Source organism: Dermochelys coriacea, chromosome 7 (genome assembly GCF_009764565.3).
Source record: "Dermochelys coriacea isolate rDerCor1 chromosome 7, rDerCor1.pri.v4, whole genome shotgun sequence".
NCBI lineage: Eukaryota > Metazoa > Chordata > Testudines > Dermochelyidae > Dermochelys > Dermochelys coriacea.
In genome coordinates, this window is record NC_050074.1 from 21,019,622 (window position 1) to 21,040,648 (window position 21,027).

General features: G+C 41.0%; 1 protein-coding gene across 1 annotated transcript in view; it reads right to left on the minus strand.

Moving 5' to 3' along the window:
- Positions 1 to 11,144: 11,144 nt before the first annotated feature.
- The window catches only part of LOC119859476 (netrin-4-like), a 65,912-nt gene continuing 56,029 nt past the window's right edge, over positions 11,145 to 21,027 (minus strand). The window contains exon 10 of the mRNA XM_038411648.2: positions 11,145 to 17,876. Coding sequence (XP_038267576.1) covers positions 17,740 to 17,876 — 137 coding nt within the window. The 3' untranslated portion in view covers positions 11,145 to 17,739. The remainder of the gene's footprint in view (positions 17,877 to 21,027) is intronic.

A 21,027-nucleotide genomic window follows, 5' to 3' on the forward strand; every position in this document is an offset into this window, starting at 1 on the left:
ATAATAATTTGCTTTAGACTTGTATATGGACAGTATATTATAAAAATTACATTGGATTACAACTTGCAGGTCAAAGGGATAATACATTTACCACCCTCTCTACTAGCAAAGAGACGACCATGATGGTCAATGTGATACTGAAGTCTTGGGTAACATCCCTTTCATAATATGAAAGTACCATGTGTAACTTGCCTTCATGCTCATTAATCGGTTGTTACCAAAATACAGCAAAGTACATTTTACAATAGCATTAATTCGCTCCAGCAGGTGTGATGATGTTTAGATACTTGCCTCCCTTGGGGGCTGAAAGCCTCTGGCTTCATCACTCAACCCTGTTGATATGCCCTATATCAATACTTTGGTTTAGTGTTATTTTCTTATTAAGTTATTTCAGTGTAAAGGGACCTATTTATTCTCTTCTGCTAGCCTCTAAAGCACTGTCTTCCCTCTTTGAATTTCAGTAGTAGTTGAATCTTCATTCAGGATTAGGTAGTTGGTAATAACTCACTCCTGGGGGGGATGGATAGCAAGTACTCTGGGCAGACTTTGCATTTAAAAGAAGCAAAGTGTGCGAAAATTTCAGTCTGTGCATGAAACAGTCAGTAAAACAGATGCCAAGTTAACAACTTGAGAAAGTGGGCACAAAAGTGACAGTGATAAACCTTGATGACTAAGCATTTGGGTCAGGGAGAAATGAAATTTCAGGCAAATGGATAAATACTGAGTGCTGATAACCAATCGCGTGTACCTGAACCTTTGTTTTTCAGAAGGAACCCTAGCTTGTGACTTGTTAAAGGGACACCAGAGCGCGAAGGAGTGCTCTGTTCTAAGAATTGCTTGCCTGTTGTGCTCCTGTGGTGTGCTTTTCTTTCCCACGCTGCCTTGTCACCTTGCTGCTTTAGGGTTGATTATCTGTAACTGAGTATTTGAAGCATCTGTGTACTGAACACAGAATGCATGAATTCTAGCCTTGTATTTGTGTTGCATCTCAATCCATGCTTCAGTCCCTTGTCAGCATGTCCCATGCTGTCAAAAATCATTATGTATTTGTTCCTAGTTGTGCCTTCTGTATGCTGTACAAACAGGAAGGAGCATATAGTCCTTTCCTCAGAGAGCTTACACTTTTAATTTCCTAACTAAAACAATGTCAACTTTCAGTATACAATTTTACAATTAAGAGTAGATTGGGTAACTTGTCCTAAATTAAAACCAAGTTGCCTCCTGCCGTTTCTAATGGCATTCTAATGCCATTTCTATTGTCTGTAATTTCTTTCTTGTTCCAGACTCTGTGCACTGTCGATCAGTTACCATGTTCTACCCCAGATGTGGCTGCATTACACTGGATGATGAAAGGATTGTTGTGTTTATAGCATATAGCTTAACATACTTTAGGGGTTTCTTTTGGCCTAAATTATCTGTAGTGAGAGAGTGCCTAAGAGTCCCAGTCATGGACCAGCACCCCATTGTGCTAGGTGTTGTATTAAACAGAAGAAAAGGATGGTCCCTGCATCAAACAATCTAAGTAAAAATTACGAAAGTTTCTATATGTACACAAGATGTGTAGATAGCCAACCACTTTTAAAAGCTCCTGAGTATTTCATAAAAGGGAATTCTGGAATTGCAGGAGATGATGGTTTACCTTTTAAAGAGAACTCAATAGAAGTTTCTTTCTTAACCAAAAATCTAGAAGTTAGTGGCTAAAATAATTGAGCCACCACTCATTCTTCATGCTGTCCCTTAAAATGCAATTACACTTTGAAAAGTGGCTCTAAAAATGGAATAATTACACTTTTATTTTTCAGTGATGTGCAGATCAATTCTGCTCAATTTCCAAAATTTTCTTTTTTTGACCATTTCTAACTGCCAACTCTACAAACTGCACTTGAGACCTAAAAGTCTGCTAAAGGCTTATTTAGTGGAGAGTGATGCACAAGACAAAATATAGTATGCAGTTCATTCTGTGTAGGTTCTTGCACTGCTTTCCTCGTCATGGTATGTGGGCACAGTACTCTGCTGTGTTAACAGGAGTAAAACAGTTTAAAAAACTCTTGCTTTTGGGATTTAAAATCCATTAATCATGTAATGTATTTTGCACTTGTATATAAGGTGGTATGGGGGCTCACTAACAGAGCAGATGCTTAAATATTACTATTTTACAGCTGAAACAATTGAGGCACAGAGAGGCTAGCTGACCTACCTGTAGTCCTGGTAGTCACTGGTAATTGCAACTAGAATCAGTTCTCTCTTCTGATTAATATCCATGTCCTTAGAAATATTAGAAAAATTGTATAAAGATCCTGCCTACTCAGATAGGAAGGAAACTTCCTAGTTTTAAATGGATGATTACCACTTGATGATTATCTGTTCTGTTCATTGCTTCTGAAGCACCTGTCATTGGGTCACTATTGGAAGACAGGATACTGGGCTAGATGGACCTGTGGTCTGAGCCAGTATGGCCGTTCTTATGAGGAGAGGGGGACGGATAAAAGAAACAACTGAGTGTTACTGGGCTAGAGATCGTTGCTATAACCTTTCCTTTACTTTATATGTTAATATGGGTATTTGTGCAAGGCTGGTACAACTCCATCATACCACACTTTCACCAGTACTAGCTTTTGTTGGTGCTGTTTCTCTTTTATACATACAAGCTCCAATTTAAACCTATAATCAGTCAAGGCTATTTTAAGAAGTAACAGATGATAAAATGCTTCTCAACATTATGTGGCAGGCTGGTGAAATTGTAGACAAGGGGTCACTTTTATTAGTTGCTGGAGATAGAATATAGACCTGCATGTGGCAAATATTGCTGCTTTTTCAATTTCTTTTTACTACTTTTAACAATATGTACTGGATCTCTGCCACAAACATACCTTATTTTTTTAAAGTGGCAGATCTTCAGTGTCTGATCTCGGATATTCCTGAGCTTGTTTTGCAGGGGCCTGAAGGAATTGTGGACAAGTTCTATGTAAATTTATTGCATCACATTTATCTTTACTTTGTTAATAAAGAGCTTATGAGTCAGACAGTAAAGAAGACAAAGTGAAGTTGCTGACCTAACCTACACATGAATAAAGATTTATGGTTGTCTACTTGGACTGCTGACATCTGACTTAGGGTTTTAGATATGACTCATTTTCTCAGGCCTTGTCTACACTGGCACTTTACAGCGCTGCAACTTTCTTGCTCAGGGGTATGAAAAAACACCCCCCTGAGCTCAGCAAGTTTCAGCGCTGTAACGCGCCAGTGTAGACAGTGCCCCAGCGCTGGTTGCTATACCCCTTGCAGAGATGGGTTTTTTAGATTGCTGGTAGAGCTCTCTCCCAGCGCTCTGCCGTGACTACACTAGCAACACTAAAGTGCTGCCACGGCAGTGCTTTAGCGTTGCTAGTGAAGACGTGACCCTAGTGTCTCCTGAACAATTCTTTTTAAATATAATAAACAATTACTGATTCAATTAACCTTTTTTTTTTTAAAAATCTTTTTGAGAGACGTAACAATACACCTAAATGTTTGGAATGAATTGTCTGTTAAAGGGTTGCCAACAATTGCATCCGTTTTATTCAGTCTTAACCAGACAAAATCTAGGTCAAAAAGTCTTTGAAACACTTTTCGTTTGTTTAATAGTGGGTGGCATCCCTCTCCACCCAGTTAACTCCTTTTAACAGCAATCTCCTTACAGGTTTTGATTGAGCGGTCTGGGTTCTGCCTTCATCTCAGCAGGGTGTAACTTCTTTTTTTTCTTCCCATATGAATTTTTTTGGCAGTGCCTCCACCCCCATCACTCCTCATTAGCAGGATCACCAGGGCAGCTTGGCAGGAAAATTCTAACCACAGGGTAACCCCCCTTACTTCCAGATAGTTGGAGACTCCCAAGAAGTAACCCAAACACATGCAATATATTCAACAGAGTAATTATATTAAACATAAAATAAATATGACAGGGTAAATCGCTACTCTGAGTCACCAGTGCCATGATGATAATACTGATGAATTTTCCCAGTCACATGATCTCAGAACAAGAGTAAAATTTAGTGTCCCACTGCTATGTGTACTTTGCGGGGGCCCTTGATGACCTGTGAGAACAAGATCATCTGTAGCAGCAAAGCAACTTGGCTGACTTGGTTCAGTACAGTCCACAAAACTCTCACATGGGTATAAGATGGTAAGTCCCTCCCCAAGTTTACTAGGCAGCAGATAATAAAATCCCCCGACCTTTACCCCCTGGCTTGAGGACACAATGCAGGGGGACTATCAAACAATTTCCCTGACTGATAGTCCCCCGCTTAGTCAAACAGTTTCCCTGACTGACTAAAAGATGGTGAACTCACAACTCCGCAAATGATCCTCAGGTTCAGAGATGAATCATTCTAGACTCCTCAGCAACTAGTTGGTAGGCATCTTCTTCATGCAGGAATCGAGCTGTTTCTGTTCCTAAGCTTTCCCGTCACCGCAAAGGGATGTAGTTACTCTACTAAAATCTGAACTCCAATCTCCTACCATAGTGCTCACATACACTCACAGCAAGTGGGCAGCCCTAAACTAGCAGCAAGAGCAGTATTTGCCACATGGTAACTGAGTGGATCTAGGGTGCTAGCGGGCTAACTCACCTGGCTGGGTAGGGAGTTTTCCCAACAAAATTCTATGCATTGGGGAGTCACCTTGAATGGGAAAGGACCAAGCTTAAGACTTGCTGCCAGGTATCCAGAGGCCAGTTCTCAGGCCTCCTGCATGCAGACCTGGGACTCACCACATAGCAAATCCTGCTTTTGCAGTGGCTGGCTCCCGAATCCTCCAAAATGGCTTCTCACCCTACTGTGGGAGCACTGGAGAGGGATCTCGCTTCCTATTGCTCAAGCTAGCTCTTCTTACCGGGCTTTTTTTCCCTCAGTCATTTGACTCTACCGCCCTCCTTTTTCTCAATTACTGCTCCTCCTCTTAGCAGGTATACTGGTGGCTATACAGGCACCCTGCTATCCTCCCCCAACCCAGTGGGCACCCCAAATAGTGTCTCTCCTCTCTTCCTCTTGGTTGCCTAGCAGACTCCGACTCTGCTCTTGGCCCCCCTTCCTCCCAGGGACAGCATGCCTCTCCCTGAATTACAAGCACAGACAGCCAGGAACCAAGTAAGCTCCTTGGTTGTTACAGTGGGACTTTTGAGGTTTATTTTATCATATCTTTTTTTATAATGCTGTAAATAGATATTCCTTTTTAAAATATCTAATGCACTTTGCATCTTACAACAGATTAGCTAGAACATGAGTCGTGTTTGCAAGGAATGAAGACAGTATCAAAAGCCTAGATATATCAAATATATGGCTTTCTCCCTATCCACAAGGCTTGCTACCCTGTGTTTTGACATTGACTGTTATTTATCACATTATTTTTAGGTGCTTACAAATTTGATTATTTGCTCCATTATCTTTCTGGGCACTGAAGTTAATATGACAGGACTATAATTCCTTGGCTTGTCCTTATTCCTCTTTTTATAGATAGGTACTATAGTTTCCCTTTTCCAGTCTTCTGGGATCTCTCCATTCTTCATCAATTCTCAAAGATAACGGCAAATGGCTCAGAGATCTCTTCAGTCAGTGCCCTAGTTATTCTAGCATGTATTTAATCAGGCCCTTCGAACGTGAAGACATCTAACTTGTCTAATTAATTCTTAACGTGTTCTTTCCCTGTTTTAGCCTCAGATCCTACCCTACTTACCTTGATGTTCTCTATGTTCATGGTCCAATCACTGCTAACTTTTTTGGTGAAAACTGAAACAAAAAAGGCATTTAATACTTTGCTGATTGTTGTGTTTTCTGTTGTTGTCTTTCCTTCCTCATTGAGTAATGGGACTACCCTGTTCTTGGTCTTCCTCTTGCTTCTAATGTCTTTGTAAAATGTTTTCTTGTTACTCTTTATGTCCCTAACTTGTTTAATCTTGTTTTGTGTCGTGGCCTTTCTAATTTTGTCCCTAGATGCTAGTGTTATTTTTTTATATTCATAATTCTAATTTGACCTAGTTTCCACTTTTTGTATGACTTTTTTTGGAGTTTCAAGTCATTGAAGATCTCCTGGTTAAACTAGGGCGGTCTCTTACCATACTTCCGATCTTTCCTATGCATTAGGATAGGTTGCTTTTGTCCCATTAATAATGTCTCTAAAAAAAAACGGCCAACTCTTCTGAAGTTTTTTTTTTTCCTTGACTTTCTTCCCAAGGGATCTTACCTACCAGTTCTTTGAGTTTGCTAAAGTCTGCCTTCTTGAAGTCCATTGCCTTGAATCTGTTGTTTTTTCTCCTACCATTCCTTAGAATCCTGAACTCTATCATTTCATAATCACTTTTACTCAAGCTGCCTTCCACGTTCAAATTCTCAGCAAGTTCACCTCTATTTGTTAGAATCCAATCTAGAACAGCCTCCCACAGCTGCTTTCTCAGCCTTCTGCATTAAAAGATCATCTCTAATGCATTCCAAGAACTTGTTGAATAATCTGTGCCCTGCTATATTATTTTCCCAATAGATATCTGGAGAGTTGAAGTCCTCCATCACCAACAAATCCTGTGCTTTGGATGATTTTGTTATATTCTGTTTTTTTTAAAAAAAGGCTCATACACCTCTTCTTCCTATGTAGGCGGCCTTTACTAGATCCTACCATGACATCGTCCTTGTTTATTACCCCAGAGACTTTCAATAGGTTTGCCTCCCACTTCTATCTCAACCTCAGTGCAAGTGCATATATCTTTTGATATACAACATAATACCTCTTCCCTTTTTTCCCGTCTGTTCTTCCTGAGCAAGCTGTAACCTTTTATACCAATATTTGAATCATATGAATTATCCTAACATGTCTCTTTGATGCCAATTGTATCGTAATTGTGATTATTCACTAGTATTTCTAATTCTTCCCATTTATTTCCCATACTTCTTGCATTAATGTACAGCTATCTAAAATGTTCATTAGATTTCCCCTCTGTATTCCCTCTTGTCTCCTTTGTCCCTGCTATGATTACCCATGTTCTCCCCAGATTCTGACTCTTCACCCACATTTCCATGTTCTGGACTTATCCGCGGGCTTTTGTTGCCTGCCCCCATTAGGGTTGCCAGGTGTTAGATTTTCAACCAGAAAATCTGGTCAAAAAGGGTACCTGGCAGTGTCCGGTCAGATGTACTGATTGAACACCAAAAGTCCAGTTACCACAGACAGGGGAGGGAGGCGCTAGGTCATCGACCCTTGCCAGCCCCTGCTCAGTAGCCTTTCTTTCTTGGAACAGCAAGGTGGGGAAGGGGTTGAGGAAGAGAGGCTCACCAATTTAACACGTGCCTGGTTTTGAACAGTAGAAAGTAAGCAACTGCAATGCATGGTTATTTTTACTAGTGGACTTTTAAAAGCTCAGGCTGCTATTAACATGTTAATAGTATCAGTAAAAGGCTGCAATTGGCTTTGTACCCGCTGCCACCAGAAGCACAAGGGTTTATGTCTGGAGTACTCCATGCATTCAGCCAACGGTTCAAGCCAGAGCAATTTTTTTCATACGTTTTGATCCACTGAAGGAGCCTGCGTAGCGCATTAAAATGCTCGGAATGTTGCTTTATTTCCTGTCATTTGCTGATTTAATTGAAATAATTAATAATGGGCCTTTTGTCCTACTTGTTGGGGTGAGTGCAGTGTTGTTGCTTTTAAAAAAAATACTTTTGCAATTCAAAGAAAATAGACTTTGGAGTTGGCAGTTTTCCACCACTGGTGTCAAGGGGTAATGTGTGATAGAGGTTTCCTAATAGTGAACTGTCAGCTTCTCCTTTCTCTTATTAACTTTATTTTCTGCTAGGATTGTTGGCCTTTATTTTTATTTTTCTCTCTCTCCTGGCTCGAATTCCATATCCTTAGCTTAAACCACACTCAGAGGCTGAACATAAAGAGACCAAAAGGAGAGGCAGTCTCTAAAACAAGAGTAAATGCACAAAAAAAGAAAAGTGTGTTACGGATTAGCGTCGATATATCAGTGAGCAGACAGCTCATGAAGGCTCCATGGCAGCCAACACAAAGAGCAGTGGAAGATTTGTAGTGATTGCTCATTGATGATTAGCTCGGATCCCATAGCAGTGATGTGAAGGGGGAAAGTGGGAGTAGGATTTGCTGTACCAAATCAGATTATTGGTCCAGGGCGTTTGGTATCTTATCTCCGGAAGTTACAAAAACCTGATACTTTGCAGGAAAAAACCCCACTCATAATACACTTACCCACTTGTTTACGAATGTATGTGAAAGGGGGAACAAGAACAAACATCCAAGTGACCAGTTTACATCCTGAAGCAGCTCCGTGACATTATTATTTTAGCTGGCATGGCTACAAAAGTTAATAGGCATTGTATCTCCTCAGTTAAAAGTGGAAAAGTCCTTAATGCCTATGATCTTTGCTCTCTTTTAAAAAAGTCATTACAAATGCATTAATTAGATATGGGTTTGAGCCACAAAGCACAGAGCCAGATCTGAGCTTCGCTGAAATTCAGCAGTGTTCAGAGACTGAGTACTGAGCCACTTGTTTTATAGATGCAGAAGCTGTTTGTGTTATAATGCACCACGTTGTTCCTGTAATTTAAATTCAGTTAACAAACTGAGAGTCATCTACTTGTACAGCTGTAACACATGGACCTACTTTAGTTAAAGGGGTATATACAGTACTGTACTTAAGGGAGTATATACTATATAGTACTATTGGAACCACTTCTTTTGGTGATAGAGAGACAAGCTTTTAAGCCACACAGAGCTCAAAAGCTTGTGTCTCTGACCAACAGAAGTTGGTCCAATAAAAAATATTACCCCACCCCTTGTCTCTCTAATATCCTGGGACCAACCTGGCTACAACTACACTACATATAGTACTACTTTCAGATACATAGGCACAATTCCCATTGCTAAATTCTGCTTTGGTAAATCAGCTACCATTAGCTTTAATGGGAGTCACACCTGTCTAGGCAGAATTGATTTTATTGTAATAAATCCCCTGCAGTTTATGCCAGCAGTGAATATTGCCCCACAGTTCAAAAGGTCACCTTCTTATTGACATGTTATATCATGTCAGTAAGACATGAATTGAAGCCTCAGTGTTGTTGTTTGTTGTAAAAAGAAAAGGAGTACTTGTGGCACCTTAGAGACTAACAAATTTATTAGAGCATAAGCTTTCGTGAACTACAGCTCACTTCATCGGATGCATTTGGTGGAAAAAACAGAGGAGAGATTTATATACACACACACAGAGAACATGAAACAATGGGTTTATCATACACACTGTAAGGAGAGTGATCACTTAAGATAAGTCATCACCAACAGCAGGGGGGGGAAGGAGGAAAACCTTTCATGGTGACAAGCAGGTAGGCTAATTCCAGCAGTTAACAAGAATATCAGAGGAACAGTGGGGAGTGGGGTGGGAGGGAGAAATACCATGGGGAAATAGTTTTACTTTGTGTAATGACTCATCCATTCCCAGTCTCTATTCAAGCCTAAGTTAATTGTATCCAGTTTGCAAATTAATTCCAATTCAGCAGTCTCTCGTTGGAGTCTGTTTTTGAAGCTTTTTTGTTGAAGGATAGCCACTCTCAGGTCTGTGATCGAGTGACCAGAGAGATTGAAGTGTTCTCCAACTGGTTTTTGAATGTTATAATTCTTGACGTCTGATTTGTGTCCATTCATTCTTTTACGTAGAGACTGTCCAGTACATGTACATTGGCCAAACTGGACAGTCTCTACGTAAAAGAATGAATGGACACAAATCAGACGTCAAGAATTATAACATTCAAAAACCAGTTGGAGAACACTTCAATCTCTCTGGTCACTCGATCACAGACCTGAGAGTGGCTATCCTTCAACAAAAAAGCTTCAAAAACAGACTCCAACGAGAGACTGCTGAATTGGAATTAATTTGCAAACTGGATACAATTAACTTAGGCTTGAATAGAGACTGGGAATGGATGAGTCATTACACAAAGTAAAACTATTTCCCCATGGTATTTCTCCCTCCCATCCCACCCCCCACTGTTCCTCTGATATTCTTGTTAACTGCTGGAATTAGCCTACCTGCTTGTCACCATGAAAGGTTTTCCTCCTTCCCCCCCCCTGCTGTTGGTGATGACTTATCTTAAGTGATCACTCTCCTTACAGTGTGTATGATAAACCCATTGTTTCATGTTCTCTGTGTGTGTGTATATAAATCTCTCCTCTATTTTTTCCACCAAATGCATCCGATGAAGTGAGCTGTAGCTCACGAAAGCTTATGCTCTAATAAATTTGTTAGTCTCTAAGGTGCCACAAGTACTCCTTTTCTTTTTGCGAATACAGACTAACAGGGCTGCTACTCTGAAACCTGTTGTTTGTTGTGTTAATCATCTGCATGCAGAGTAAGGCCTGCTGAGAATGGAGGTGCAAACATCTCAGTAGGAAGACCTGCAAGGATCCTATGAACTCATAATATGTCCCAAAGAGCTAGCACAAAATCAATGCCAAAGTCACAATACCAAGTCTCTGTGATGCATTTATTTTTGTTTATTAAAAGCAAAAGTAATTATGAACCCAAAAAAAGTAGCAGTTTTAAGCCTACATAAGTTTGGGCAGACCAGAGTCAAGGCTTCTCCACCTACCTTGAACTTGTATTTTGTTGTGCCTGATGCCTGGTGTGGGCAATAATTAGGCTCCAGGGAGTGATTTTGGAATGTAGTGATGAGTTTTAAGGTCCCAAACTTGCAAGCATTTATACATGTGTAATGTTATGCTCCTAAGTGCTACTCATATTACTAAAGTTAAAAACTCATATAAGGTTTGAAGGACCTGGGCTGAAATTCTGAATTAATATGCTGTTGATACAATTCATCAGCATCTACTTTTGACACTTTCTTTTGTGTGTTTATTATACACACAAAATATACATATATCTTCTATTTGCTACAGATTGGTTTTTAATATTGAGAATTAGCTTGCAAGGAAAATTGGTACAATTTCCTTAACTAAATTCTTTCCTCTGCTTCTTTTTCTCTGTGTAAGACTATTGAATCAAGAGTTTGATGTCTGGAATGTTTCAGGTTTATTAACTTCAACAGAACTAGTGTAATTTGGCTTGAAAATCACATAGTTTAAAACATAAAACCCAAAACTCAAGATCAATATACATTTCTATCAGTATTTTTAATCAAAGTTTAATTATAAAACAGAAAATGTGCACAACATATTACAAATAACACAATCACTTTTTCCAGGTCTGAGGGACCCTGGAGAGAACACCATGTGAATTATATAAATTCAAGGAAAGCTTACATCAAGCAGCACTGAAACAATCTCAGATACACAGATGGAGAACACTACAGAGAAACCTTGCTCTGTATAGCAGTTAGAAGAATGAGCCACTCTTGCCAAAGTAATACAATATTGTATGTAGGTCTGTTTGCCTTCCTTCTGCCTCCTTCCTCCTATCTGCTTGCTGTACCAGTGTACAAGAGCAGCAGATGCAGAAGCATGATTAAATACAACATAGCAACCTTGCATATTGAGTTCAGCACTCACAAAGAACTACCTAGTGAACTATTTTGATCCTTTAAAGTTCCCTACAAAGACTAGGATAGATGTGGCCACGTTTTATTTGATACATGAGCTGCACAACTCTCACAGATAGTTGCTCTGACTTGAAACTGTCCTAATGGTGCTGCTGCCTCCTCTCCACATATGCTGCTGCATTCAGCCATTGCCTGTTTGCTTCCCTGCCCCAGTGTAACTCTTCCAGTGCTTTCCATACTTTTCTTGGGGGTAAACGCTATTATTTCATCATTAGGCAGGGCCTACCAGCTGTCTTTGCTACTTCTTGGCATGTGATAACAGCTAGTGATAGGGCAACCTGTCTACTATTGTTTGGGTTGGATTGTTCGTATGACCATTTTCAGTATTGATGCTGATGACTGGTGTGTGTTGCCTTCCTGCTTATTGCTTCCTGCTCCTTGTTTCTGTTTCCTGGTTCCCGCTCCCTGAATTCCGTGTTCCATTTCCTGTTCTTCTGTGTGTGGGTGGGTGTGTACATGTGTGTATGTACACATAGCGTTGGGTGTGTGCAGTTACGCTGAGCCTTCAGCTACGTACCTGCCATTTGGACTGTTGCTGACTTAACTGGTTTAGGGTTATTACATGTTTTGATTGACCACCTACCTGTGTGTCTTGTTTTGATTTCCTGGTGTTTGGGGTGCATCAGAGTGTAACACAGCTGCCCTGTCTTTGCTGCTTTTTGGCAAAGCTGATGACAGGACAATCTGGTAGAAAGTACTGGAGAGCTGTATTCAGTAACCTCTGGACAAGAACAACAGATTTCTTTTCCCATTTCAATAGGTGCATCTTCTTTGGCAGATCCTCTTGTTAGTTCTGTAGGGCCTTGTTTGTTCTGGTCACAGGAAATACATAGCAGTTACTTCTGGGAAGTATTGATAGTGTCACGTTGTCTCACAATAATCTTCTCTTGAACCATCACAGTATATGAAAGTTATTTTTTCCCCATACCCAAGATAACCATCCCTTTATACAGTCTTAATTCCATTACAAATAGTGAACACTGTTCTCACTCAAATCTGTGGAGTTCATTTGTACTTTGGACATTTATTTTCAGGCAGGCTACATGCTTTATAGCACTGCAGAGCATGCTGGTACTATTGTTTGGCTGGACACTATAGTTCTGCATAATTTTCAGTTTTGTTCCCCATTCTTTGACTTTCTTCTTGGGCTAGTTAATCAGAGATCTCATGAACAGCTGGGAATAATAGCAACAAAAAGTCAACTTGCTCTTAGGCTGACTATAACTGGCTTCTATTCTGTACCTTCAAACTGTAGGCTCACCAGTGTCACACGCTGGTGGAGTATCTGCTTACCCTGATTGCAAAGCAGAACCATCAGACAGCAGTTAGCCTGACAGTCTAAATGGAATGTGTAGTATCTCTAAGTAATGGAGATTGTAGAACAGGAAGTAGACTCAGCTCTCCAGTCACCATCAAATAGGATGAAAGAGAGGAAGGAGAAAAAAAACCTATGCATATTTTTTCATGTTTGCCCGCAATTGTTCCCCACTCCTCACACATTATTGTATGTCAGCTGATTCACTTTTGGAAACATTTGGCCACACAATGTTTACACAATGGAGAATGTATCTGAGTGCAAAAAAAAAAATTGTTAGCCTGCTTGTTTTTATTACAATGGATCCCAAGGAAAGTGATAGAGATTATAAAAGTACCCTTCTTTCAAATCTACCATCTAATATTGATAGCTAGAAACACTTGGGAATGACATTAATGAATATTTTTCATGATGAGACAGATCCCTGGTTATAAGAAATGGCTGCAATAGATTCAAGAACATAGTAGCTTGATCATTAGTGATGTAAATGTGTTGGTCCCACTCTGGTTTGCAGTGGGCATTTACATATACCATAGTCTAGCACAAATGGATGAATGTGGTCGGGAATCACCCTGTTGAAAGTTTGCATTAAGATACATTGCAAAGCTGTATATATAAGCTTGTGATGGAGTATTCATTCCACACATCACCTGGGAGGGTTAAGATAGCTGGGAAGGGGCTGATTAACCCAGTAAACTGCGCCCTAATAGAAGATGAATTTCAGCTGAGCAGGTGTAGGCTTGTCTCATACAAAACCAGCAAGCTGAGAACAGAAGGGGTTGTAGGAGAAGTAGTCTATGGTCACTCCCTGGGAGGAGGAAAGTGTGTTTGAAATATAAATTGGCAAGAAACTGAAAAGGGTGAAATAACAGAGGGAGCTCTACTGATAACCTGGGGTAAGGGGCAGAGCTAGGGGAGAAAAGTAGGAAGAAGAGCAGGGAAATAGCATGGAGGTCTGGAGGTAAGTGGATGATGGTTGCTGAACAGAGTCCCTGTGTTGGAATCTGGAGTAATGGGCAGGCCTGGGTCCCATACCCCCACCTCACTGAGGAAAGTGGTATAGTCTTGAATTAGAGGATGGCTTGGGAAGGCAACTGGACAGTTGATCTGGAGAGACTTTGGTATTCTGGAAGGGGAAACATTTATAGTGACCTGGTCCAAGGGCCAAGTTATGGAGAGGGAGCATGCTGAGTCCCAGAAGGTGGGAGGGGCCATGGTGAGAGCAAACAATAGGGCATTAGATGTGGATGGAGCTAATCACCTGAACAGCCAGGAGGAGGCACCCTAGCGGTGAGTGAACCCCATTACAGAGCCACACATAACCTCCTCCCTTAATACAAGATTAGGCACATAGAAACTCTGTAAGCGTGGAATTCATATCCCCTTGAAAGGCTAGTACAAGGCCCTCTGAGCTGGTGATTCCTCACTTCCTCCAGTAGCCCTACATGGAGTGGGCAGGCAGACTGAGTGGATGCTGCATAGTGGGCTCCTATTGATGTCAAATAAACTGGCATGAAGGAGTGTATTGGTGGCAGATCAGAGGAAGGGCTTGACTGGACTATGTGGATTCAGTAGCCTGCACGCTGAAAAGAACAAAGGCACTGGTCACTATCCCAGCCCATAACCTGAAACGGTCACTGCAAGCGGTTCCCTTCTCAGGTTCCCACAAAAAGGGTGAGTTTCACCCTGGATATTAAAATAGCTGGGGGGGGGGAACCTTCTAGTCCTGCGATTTACACCCTCTGCAATGCCATTTAGCTCAATGGGATAGCACTTGGGTAAATGAGAACAGAATATGGCCCTCAGCAGATAAGAAGACGCACAATGGTAAATATAAATGCATTTGATAAAAAGAGTGCCCTCAAACGCATTCTCTCACCCTAGGCTTTACTTTATTGAAACTCTTCCTAACAGGCTCTTTGAGAATGGACTGTAAAGTCATCTAAACACATCATTATTTTTAATGGTCTTTAAAAGAAGATGACTAGCTAATCCTTGTAGTCAGTCTGTTTCTGGACACAGGAATGAAAACAATATCACTTGATTGCTACTCTAACTTAATGGGCTGACATTTTAAATAAAGCCACTTTAGTGGTGCATAGTGTTTTATTACATTAATTAAATGTCTAATCAGAGATGCCAAATTCTTGGTTACTGCTTTGGGTAGCAACAAATGGATAATAGTGGCTTTTTTCCTCCTGCCATGATAGGAAAAAGAAAATACAGCATTTGTGCTCCTTAGGAGAAAATAAAATTTTGGGGAGGGAGTGGGGTCAATGTATATGATCAGATGGGAACCTCTATCCATATCATAATGTGTCCCGTGAACACTTCTAGTTAACTATGAAGGAGAGATGACAAGTTCTATGCTAGTTTCAATGTGAACAAGACACACTTCTAGGCTGGGATCTGCAAAGGTGCCTAAGGAAATTAGGCTCTGATGTCCCACTTCATTTCTATGAGAACTGAGTGACCTGGGCTCCTTTGAAAATTGAACTAAATACAAATAAAGGAATCCCCAACGTACTATGTATATTTACTTAAAAGCACAGAAATCTAAGACAACTAACTACTGAAATAACTATGTGGAGCTTCCTCTCCCACAGGATAGCTTTAAAACTGGAACAAACCTATAGTTAAGTGACATTATCCAAGGGAAGTTAGATCCGCTTGTGCGTGAGGCAATATACTGTATGGACCTGATTTTGAAAGGAGCTTCTATTCAGCTCCCCTTTTTGTGCCTGCACATTTGAAGGTATCATCAATGTTATTTGCAACCAAACAGTTTGACATCTAAGTGATATTGATTGCACTTGCATTTACAAAACTGCAGGCACAAAATGGAAAGTTGCTTTTAACAGGGCCATTGTAGGAGCAATAATAGGTTTAGGAATATTTCATCAGTCCAGCTAGCTAACTGACTGAACATCCTTTGAATTCACAGCCAAACATAGGATGATGTCATGTTGGCCTGAGACAAGATATAATGCATCCATAGATTGAGGGGGCTGGGTGGAGGGAGGAGGGAAAGGTTGTTTATGTAAACACACACTGAGTCACTTCAAGGTGATGCCCATTCAGAATTTCACCCAAGCTGGAAGAATATTCCAAGAAATTTCTGCTGGTCTTCTCTTTACAAATGATCTGAAATGTGTCCTTTTGCTGTTCTGATATGCATCAGGCCCTACATAAAAGGAAGGGTAACAAACAATGGTAATAAAAAAGTAGCTCTGGCATTCCAGGATCCCTGGTCTTCAGATACTTGTCACCTAACTGCATTAGTTGAACATGCCGATAATTTATCTCTTTCTCATCAGACACTTCATAACCCAGACCCACCACTTTCTTTTCATGGCTATTGGGCTGTCCTAGATTCCTTCATGGCACAGTGACTGAGTGGCACGCAGATCAAACCCCATCTCCTCTTCCTGTAGGCATAGACAAAGATGTGCAAAAGCTGCATATACGAACAAACAAACAAAAAAGGATATCTTTGAACAGAGTTCTGACTGATGCTTTACTTATCAAAGGAACGTACTCCTTTATCCTCTCAGTTTGGTCATGAGTTTCCTGTCACTTGGGCGGAGACATTCCCTTCCCCCTCCCCACGGTACTCTGAGGAACTCACATTTCCACGGACTGGCTTCTTACTGTGGAACAGACTAAAATAAATCTACTGGGAGTCCTTCTGCAGAACAGCAGGACTTTACTTAGAGTGGAGATGCTACCACCCCTGCTTCTCACGCTAAACAAACTTCAAGCACAACTGAAAGGTAACATCACTTGACTATTACAGTACAACACACAAAGGGGGCAAGAATAACAGCAGAGTGAAAACAGTCGCGACAATTAAATAATGGGCATGGCCTCAAGGGCATTGATCAAAATAACAAGGTAGCTGCCCTATCAGACATCAACACTTCGCTTAATCCTCAAATTGGCCCTTCACACCTCTACCTATTGTAGCTTCACAAACTCAAATCTGGGCCAGCTTCCATCACCTTCTCCTATGGGTCTGGAGCTGCAGCTTGACACTACTGTACTGGCACAAGGCTTTTTAGCAGCAGTCATTCTGAAACCCATTGTGTGACAGTACAAATAGCAAAGAATGAGGAGACCTTTGATAGAATAGATGAGTGCGGCGTCAGGATTCCACATTGAGCCAGAAGTGCTTTCACATTAGGCATTGACTTTGATAACTCCCATCTATAGAGGCCCTCACCAGATAAAGTTCCAGCGTTAGTCTCTGTGCAGCAATGTGATATTTTCACTCGAGAAAGCAATGTGTTTTATACTGATCTAACTGCAATTTGCTTGGTAAATAAAAATAACTCAGCTCTTTTCAAACAAATCAAGTGTCATTTGACATGCTGACTGTTTAATATTTTGCCACCTGCAAAGCTGAAATTTTTTTGCCCATTAATGGCCACTTAAATAAAGAAAATGACACTGGAGTAATGACTGCACTATGCAAGCGGTTTATAGGTATCAATACCAGATTCATTCCTGAAGAGTGGAAACACATAAACCATAGCTTCTGCTTCTCCCCTGAGAGTGAATCTCTGGGAGCTGTGAAAATGGCTTCAAGCTAAGAACTGTGATTCGTAATCTACATGCGATGTGTTGGTTAATTTCATATAAGACAGTGTGTAATTATGGAAGAAAAGTTACGTCCAAGGATTCCTGGTTTAAACACATAATGAGGGAAAGGAGAGTAAGTCCACTTTTGTCCCCTTAGCTAGGAAGGTGTTGCATGGTAATATATGAACTAGCTATACCTTTCACCGCAGTGTTATTAAAATATAAAGTTTATGACTTTAACTTCTGAAGAAGAAATTATTTGCACCCAGTTCGAAGAATGTCTGCTACTTGTTTTCCCAAATATGCCTTCCAGGGTTTCACCAGACTGTTCATATTCACGAGGAGTTTGCTGGTCCTTGAGTCCTCCTGGCCTGCTATCAGGTAGTCTGTTCCTGGTTAAAAAAATAATTACTTAAATAAATAAAACAGAGGAGTACATACTTAATATCTCCATCCCTGGGGAATCAGGATCTTGCACCTTAGCTAGCTTCAGCCTTTTTTTTAAATGAATATTCCAGGTTGTGCGCATACAGTTTTATGTGCATACACTTTCTTTGCACTAATTCCTCTGTACACCAGCAATACATTCTAACATGTGTGTGCACATATTAGAACTTCACACACAAACCTTATTTGTTCCAAGAAGTTTAACACTTTCAAAATCTTAACACCTGCACCAGCAAGCGATTGGGCTTGATTCTGATCTCCCTGTCACTGTTTTTTTGTTGTTGTGGCGTTTGGGGTTTGGTTTGGTTTTTACACCAATTTAACTCCATGGGTTTCAGTGGAACTACTCCTTGTTTGCACAGGTACAAGTGACAGCAGAATCAGGTCTTGCCAGGTGTGGGCTGGTTTTGAATGTGAGAATTCTAAAGCATCCCTGTTAGATTATCATCTGCACATGCAACTGCTAGTGCACAGAAAATGTGCTAGTTCATACAAAATTGTATACCTTCAAGGAAAGGCCAGACTGAGGCACCACTGAAAATCAGGATGTTTTGCATTAAACACAGAGGTGTTTTTTGTTGTGTATTGTATCCAGTATGATACGTAAAATTCCCTTACTGTTCAGAGGCCCTTGTAACAGCTAAAGCACCTTGGGGCAGGTTATGGAAGGAGCTGTGTCCCTCTGAAATTTTCTTGATTTTGTTGGTTTAATAGCACAAAACACAAGTGAAAGGTGCAAATTCCCTAGTCATTAAAACACAACAAAGAAACATCCACCAACTGAAAAGGATGGCTAGATTTTGGCTTGCAATTTAAACTGGCTTATTTTCAGCAATGTGTGTGTGTTCCTATCTATATGCCTGGTGTGTGTGCGTCTCTTATTGTGTATCTGTTTGTCTGCTGTGTCTGTTACTCTTTTGTGTTTGTGCCTTATTGCATATGGCTGTTGTACGGTATCTAGTTGCTTGTGTATTTGTGTCATGTGTATGTGATTGCTTGATTTTTAATTGAAATGAAGCTTGGACATCCATCCGCGGGAGAGGGCGGGGGGGATTGGCAGCCTTTCTATATCCAACCTGTTAATATCCAAAGTTTTATTACTTCGGGTTCAATGTGTGGAACAAAACTTCTGGATGATAGGTAAGGGGGGTGGGGGAAGGTACAGATCTTGCCTTCCCTCCCCCATCATAGCTGAAACCTGCAGCAACAGAAAGACCACATTGTCAGTCAGTGTTTTCTGGTGAGGAACAAAATAAACACAATTATTAAAGCGCCTGAGCTGAGACAGTGTTCCAATTGGCTGGTGAGCAGTCTAAAGGGCTAGATTAATCTGTGTGCGCCACACAGATTAGCTGAAATGGCTGTTTGACATGACAACTGCCAGCTCGGTATTCTTCTCGTACAACAATGCACATTCTCCTGACACAATAAGGATCTTTAGCAGCAGCTCAGGCAACTCCAGGAAATGTAACCACCACATCCCCATAGGATTAGAGGCATAACCACAGAGGTGAGACACCCTACTGTGATCAGTTCATTAGCAAGACACAGATACTGCTAATGATTTATTACTCAAGCAGACAAACCTCACTATTATACTATAAAGTTTATTAAAAACACAGGGCCAAATCCCCTGATACCCCCAAGTATGTGTAGTGGTGAAAGGGGATTCTGAGGGATTATACATTCCCTATGTTCCCTACTCAGCAGCCCTGCAATTTCAGTAGAGGCTGCTGTTGCAACCCCGCTCCCTAAGAAGGACTGAGGCTAATAGTGATGGTAGTCACTGGCCTTGTCTCACTCCTCTCTTCCCCCAAATCCTGCTGTGCAACCCCTTGCACAGTGAAAGCACACCAATTTTGCTGCAGACAGAGCACTCCACAGCCCTGGAAGGGGAGAGAGAGGGCAGTATTTACCCCCCAAATTATATTTCTTCAGCCTTTAAAAAGCCTGAGGTTTCCTATGCTTTTTTAAAAAAATGCTAGTTCCTGTGCAAAGCAGAGGGCAGCTCAATAGTTTATTCTGGCTGGGAGCTACTAATGTGGAAAGCAGAAGGTCTTTCTTTAGTATCCATACAGCAAATCCATTGGTAGCTCCATAAATAAAGTTTTATGATTAAACTCTAAAGGCCATGAGATTAAATATGGACTTCCTGTCATCAGCCAGGGAAGAACATATAATACAATGCTGCAGAGACGGATGGGCAGGAAGCCAGATCACCATGCGCAGCAGAAAGCCCTGCTGATGACAGTGGCAGTTTGGACTGGCATTGGTGGCTGCTGCTTACCCTTTACCCCTCCCACTGCCACCCCGCTCCCTCCTTGCTGGAAGTAAAGTGATGGGAATGAAAAGCTAATATGCATGTAGAAGTAAGGGGAAAGGGGTGTGTAAAAATCATGAGCCGAATAAAAGCATGGATCTCAACATGAGTGAGCATGTACAGTGAAATTCTCAGTGAGTAGAAATCGGCATAGAAACCTGAAGTCAATAGAATTATGCTCATTTACACCACTTGTGAATCTAGTGCATAATTTTGTGATGAGAATCTAGTTTACAAACCTATTGTATTGTGAATAACTGGCTAGTGTGCAGATGCACTACTGCAGGTACACTGGCTAGCATCAGAACTGTACAATAGTGTTTCATGGGCCCCATACTCCTAACAGCTAAAGAGAAAAAAGGGGGCTGGACTCCTTATGCCCTCTCCCCTCGAGCTTCTGTGAAGGGTCAAACACAGTCGAACCCTATATTAAACACATATTTCACCTACCCTGACCTACAGCTCCCACTGCTGGGCAGGGAGCCTAGCAGCTGTTTAACAGTCCACAGCTATACCATAAAAGAGTTTAGGACAGGAAATGTAAGAGAATACCTTAACCATTTGCACCACAGTCAGTAAAATGTATTTGACCAAGTTTGAGTTACGTTGCTGAAGTACAGCTCTTAGAGACCATATAGTGCATCCCTGCAAATTCAAACCCAATTCCTCACCGGGTGGTACAGATGATGCAAGACCCAAATCATTTTTGAGAGAGCACAAATCATTTTGGACTGACTGGAAGAATTCACACTGGATTTGATTGGACTCAGCCAATC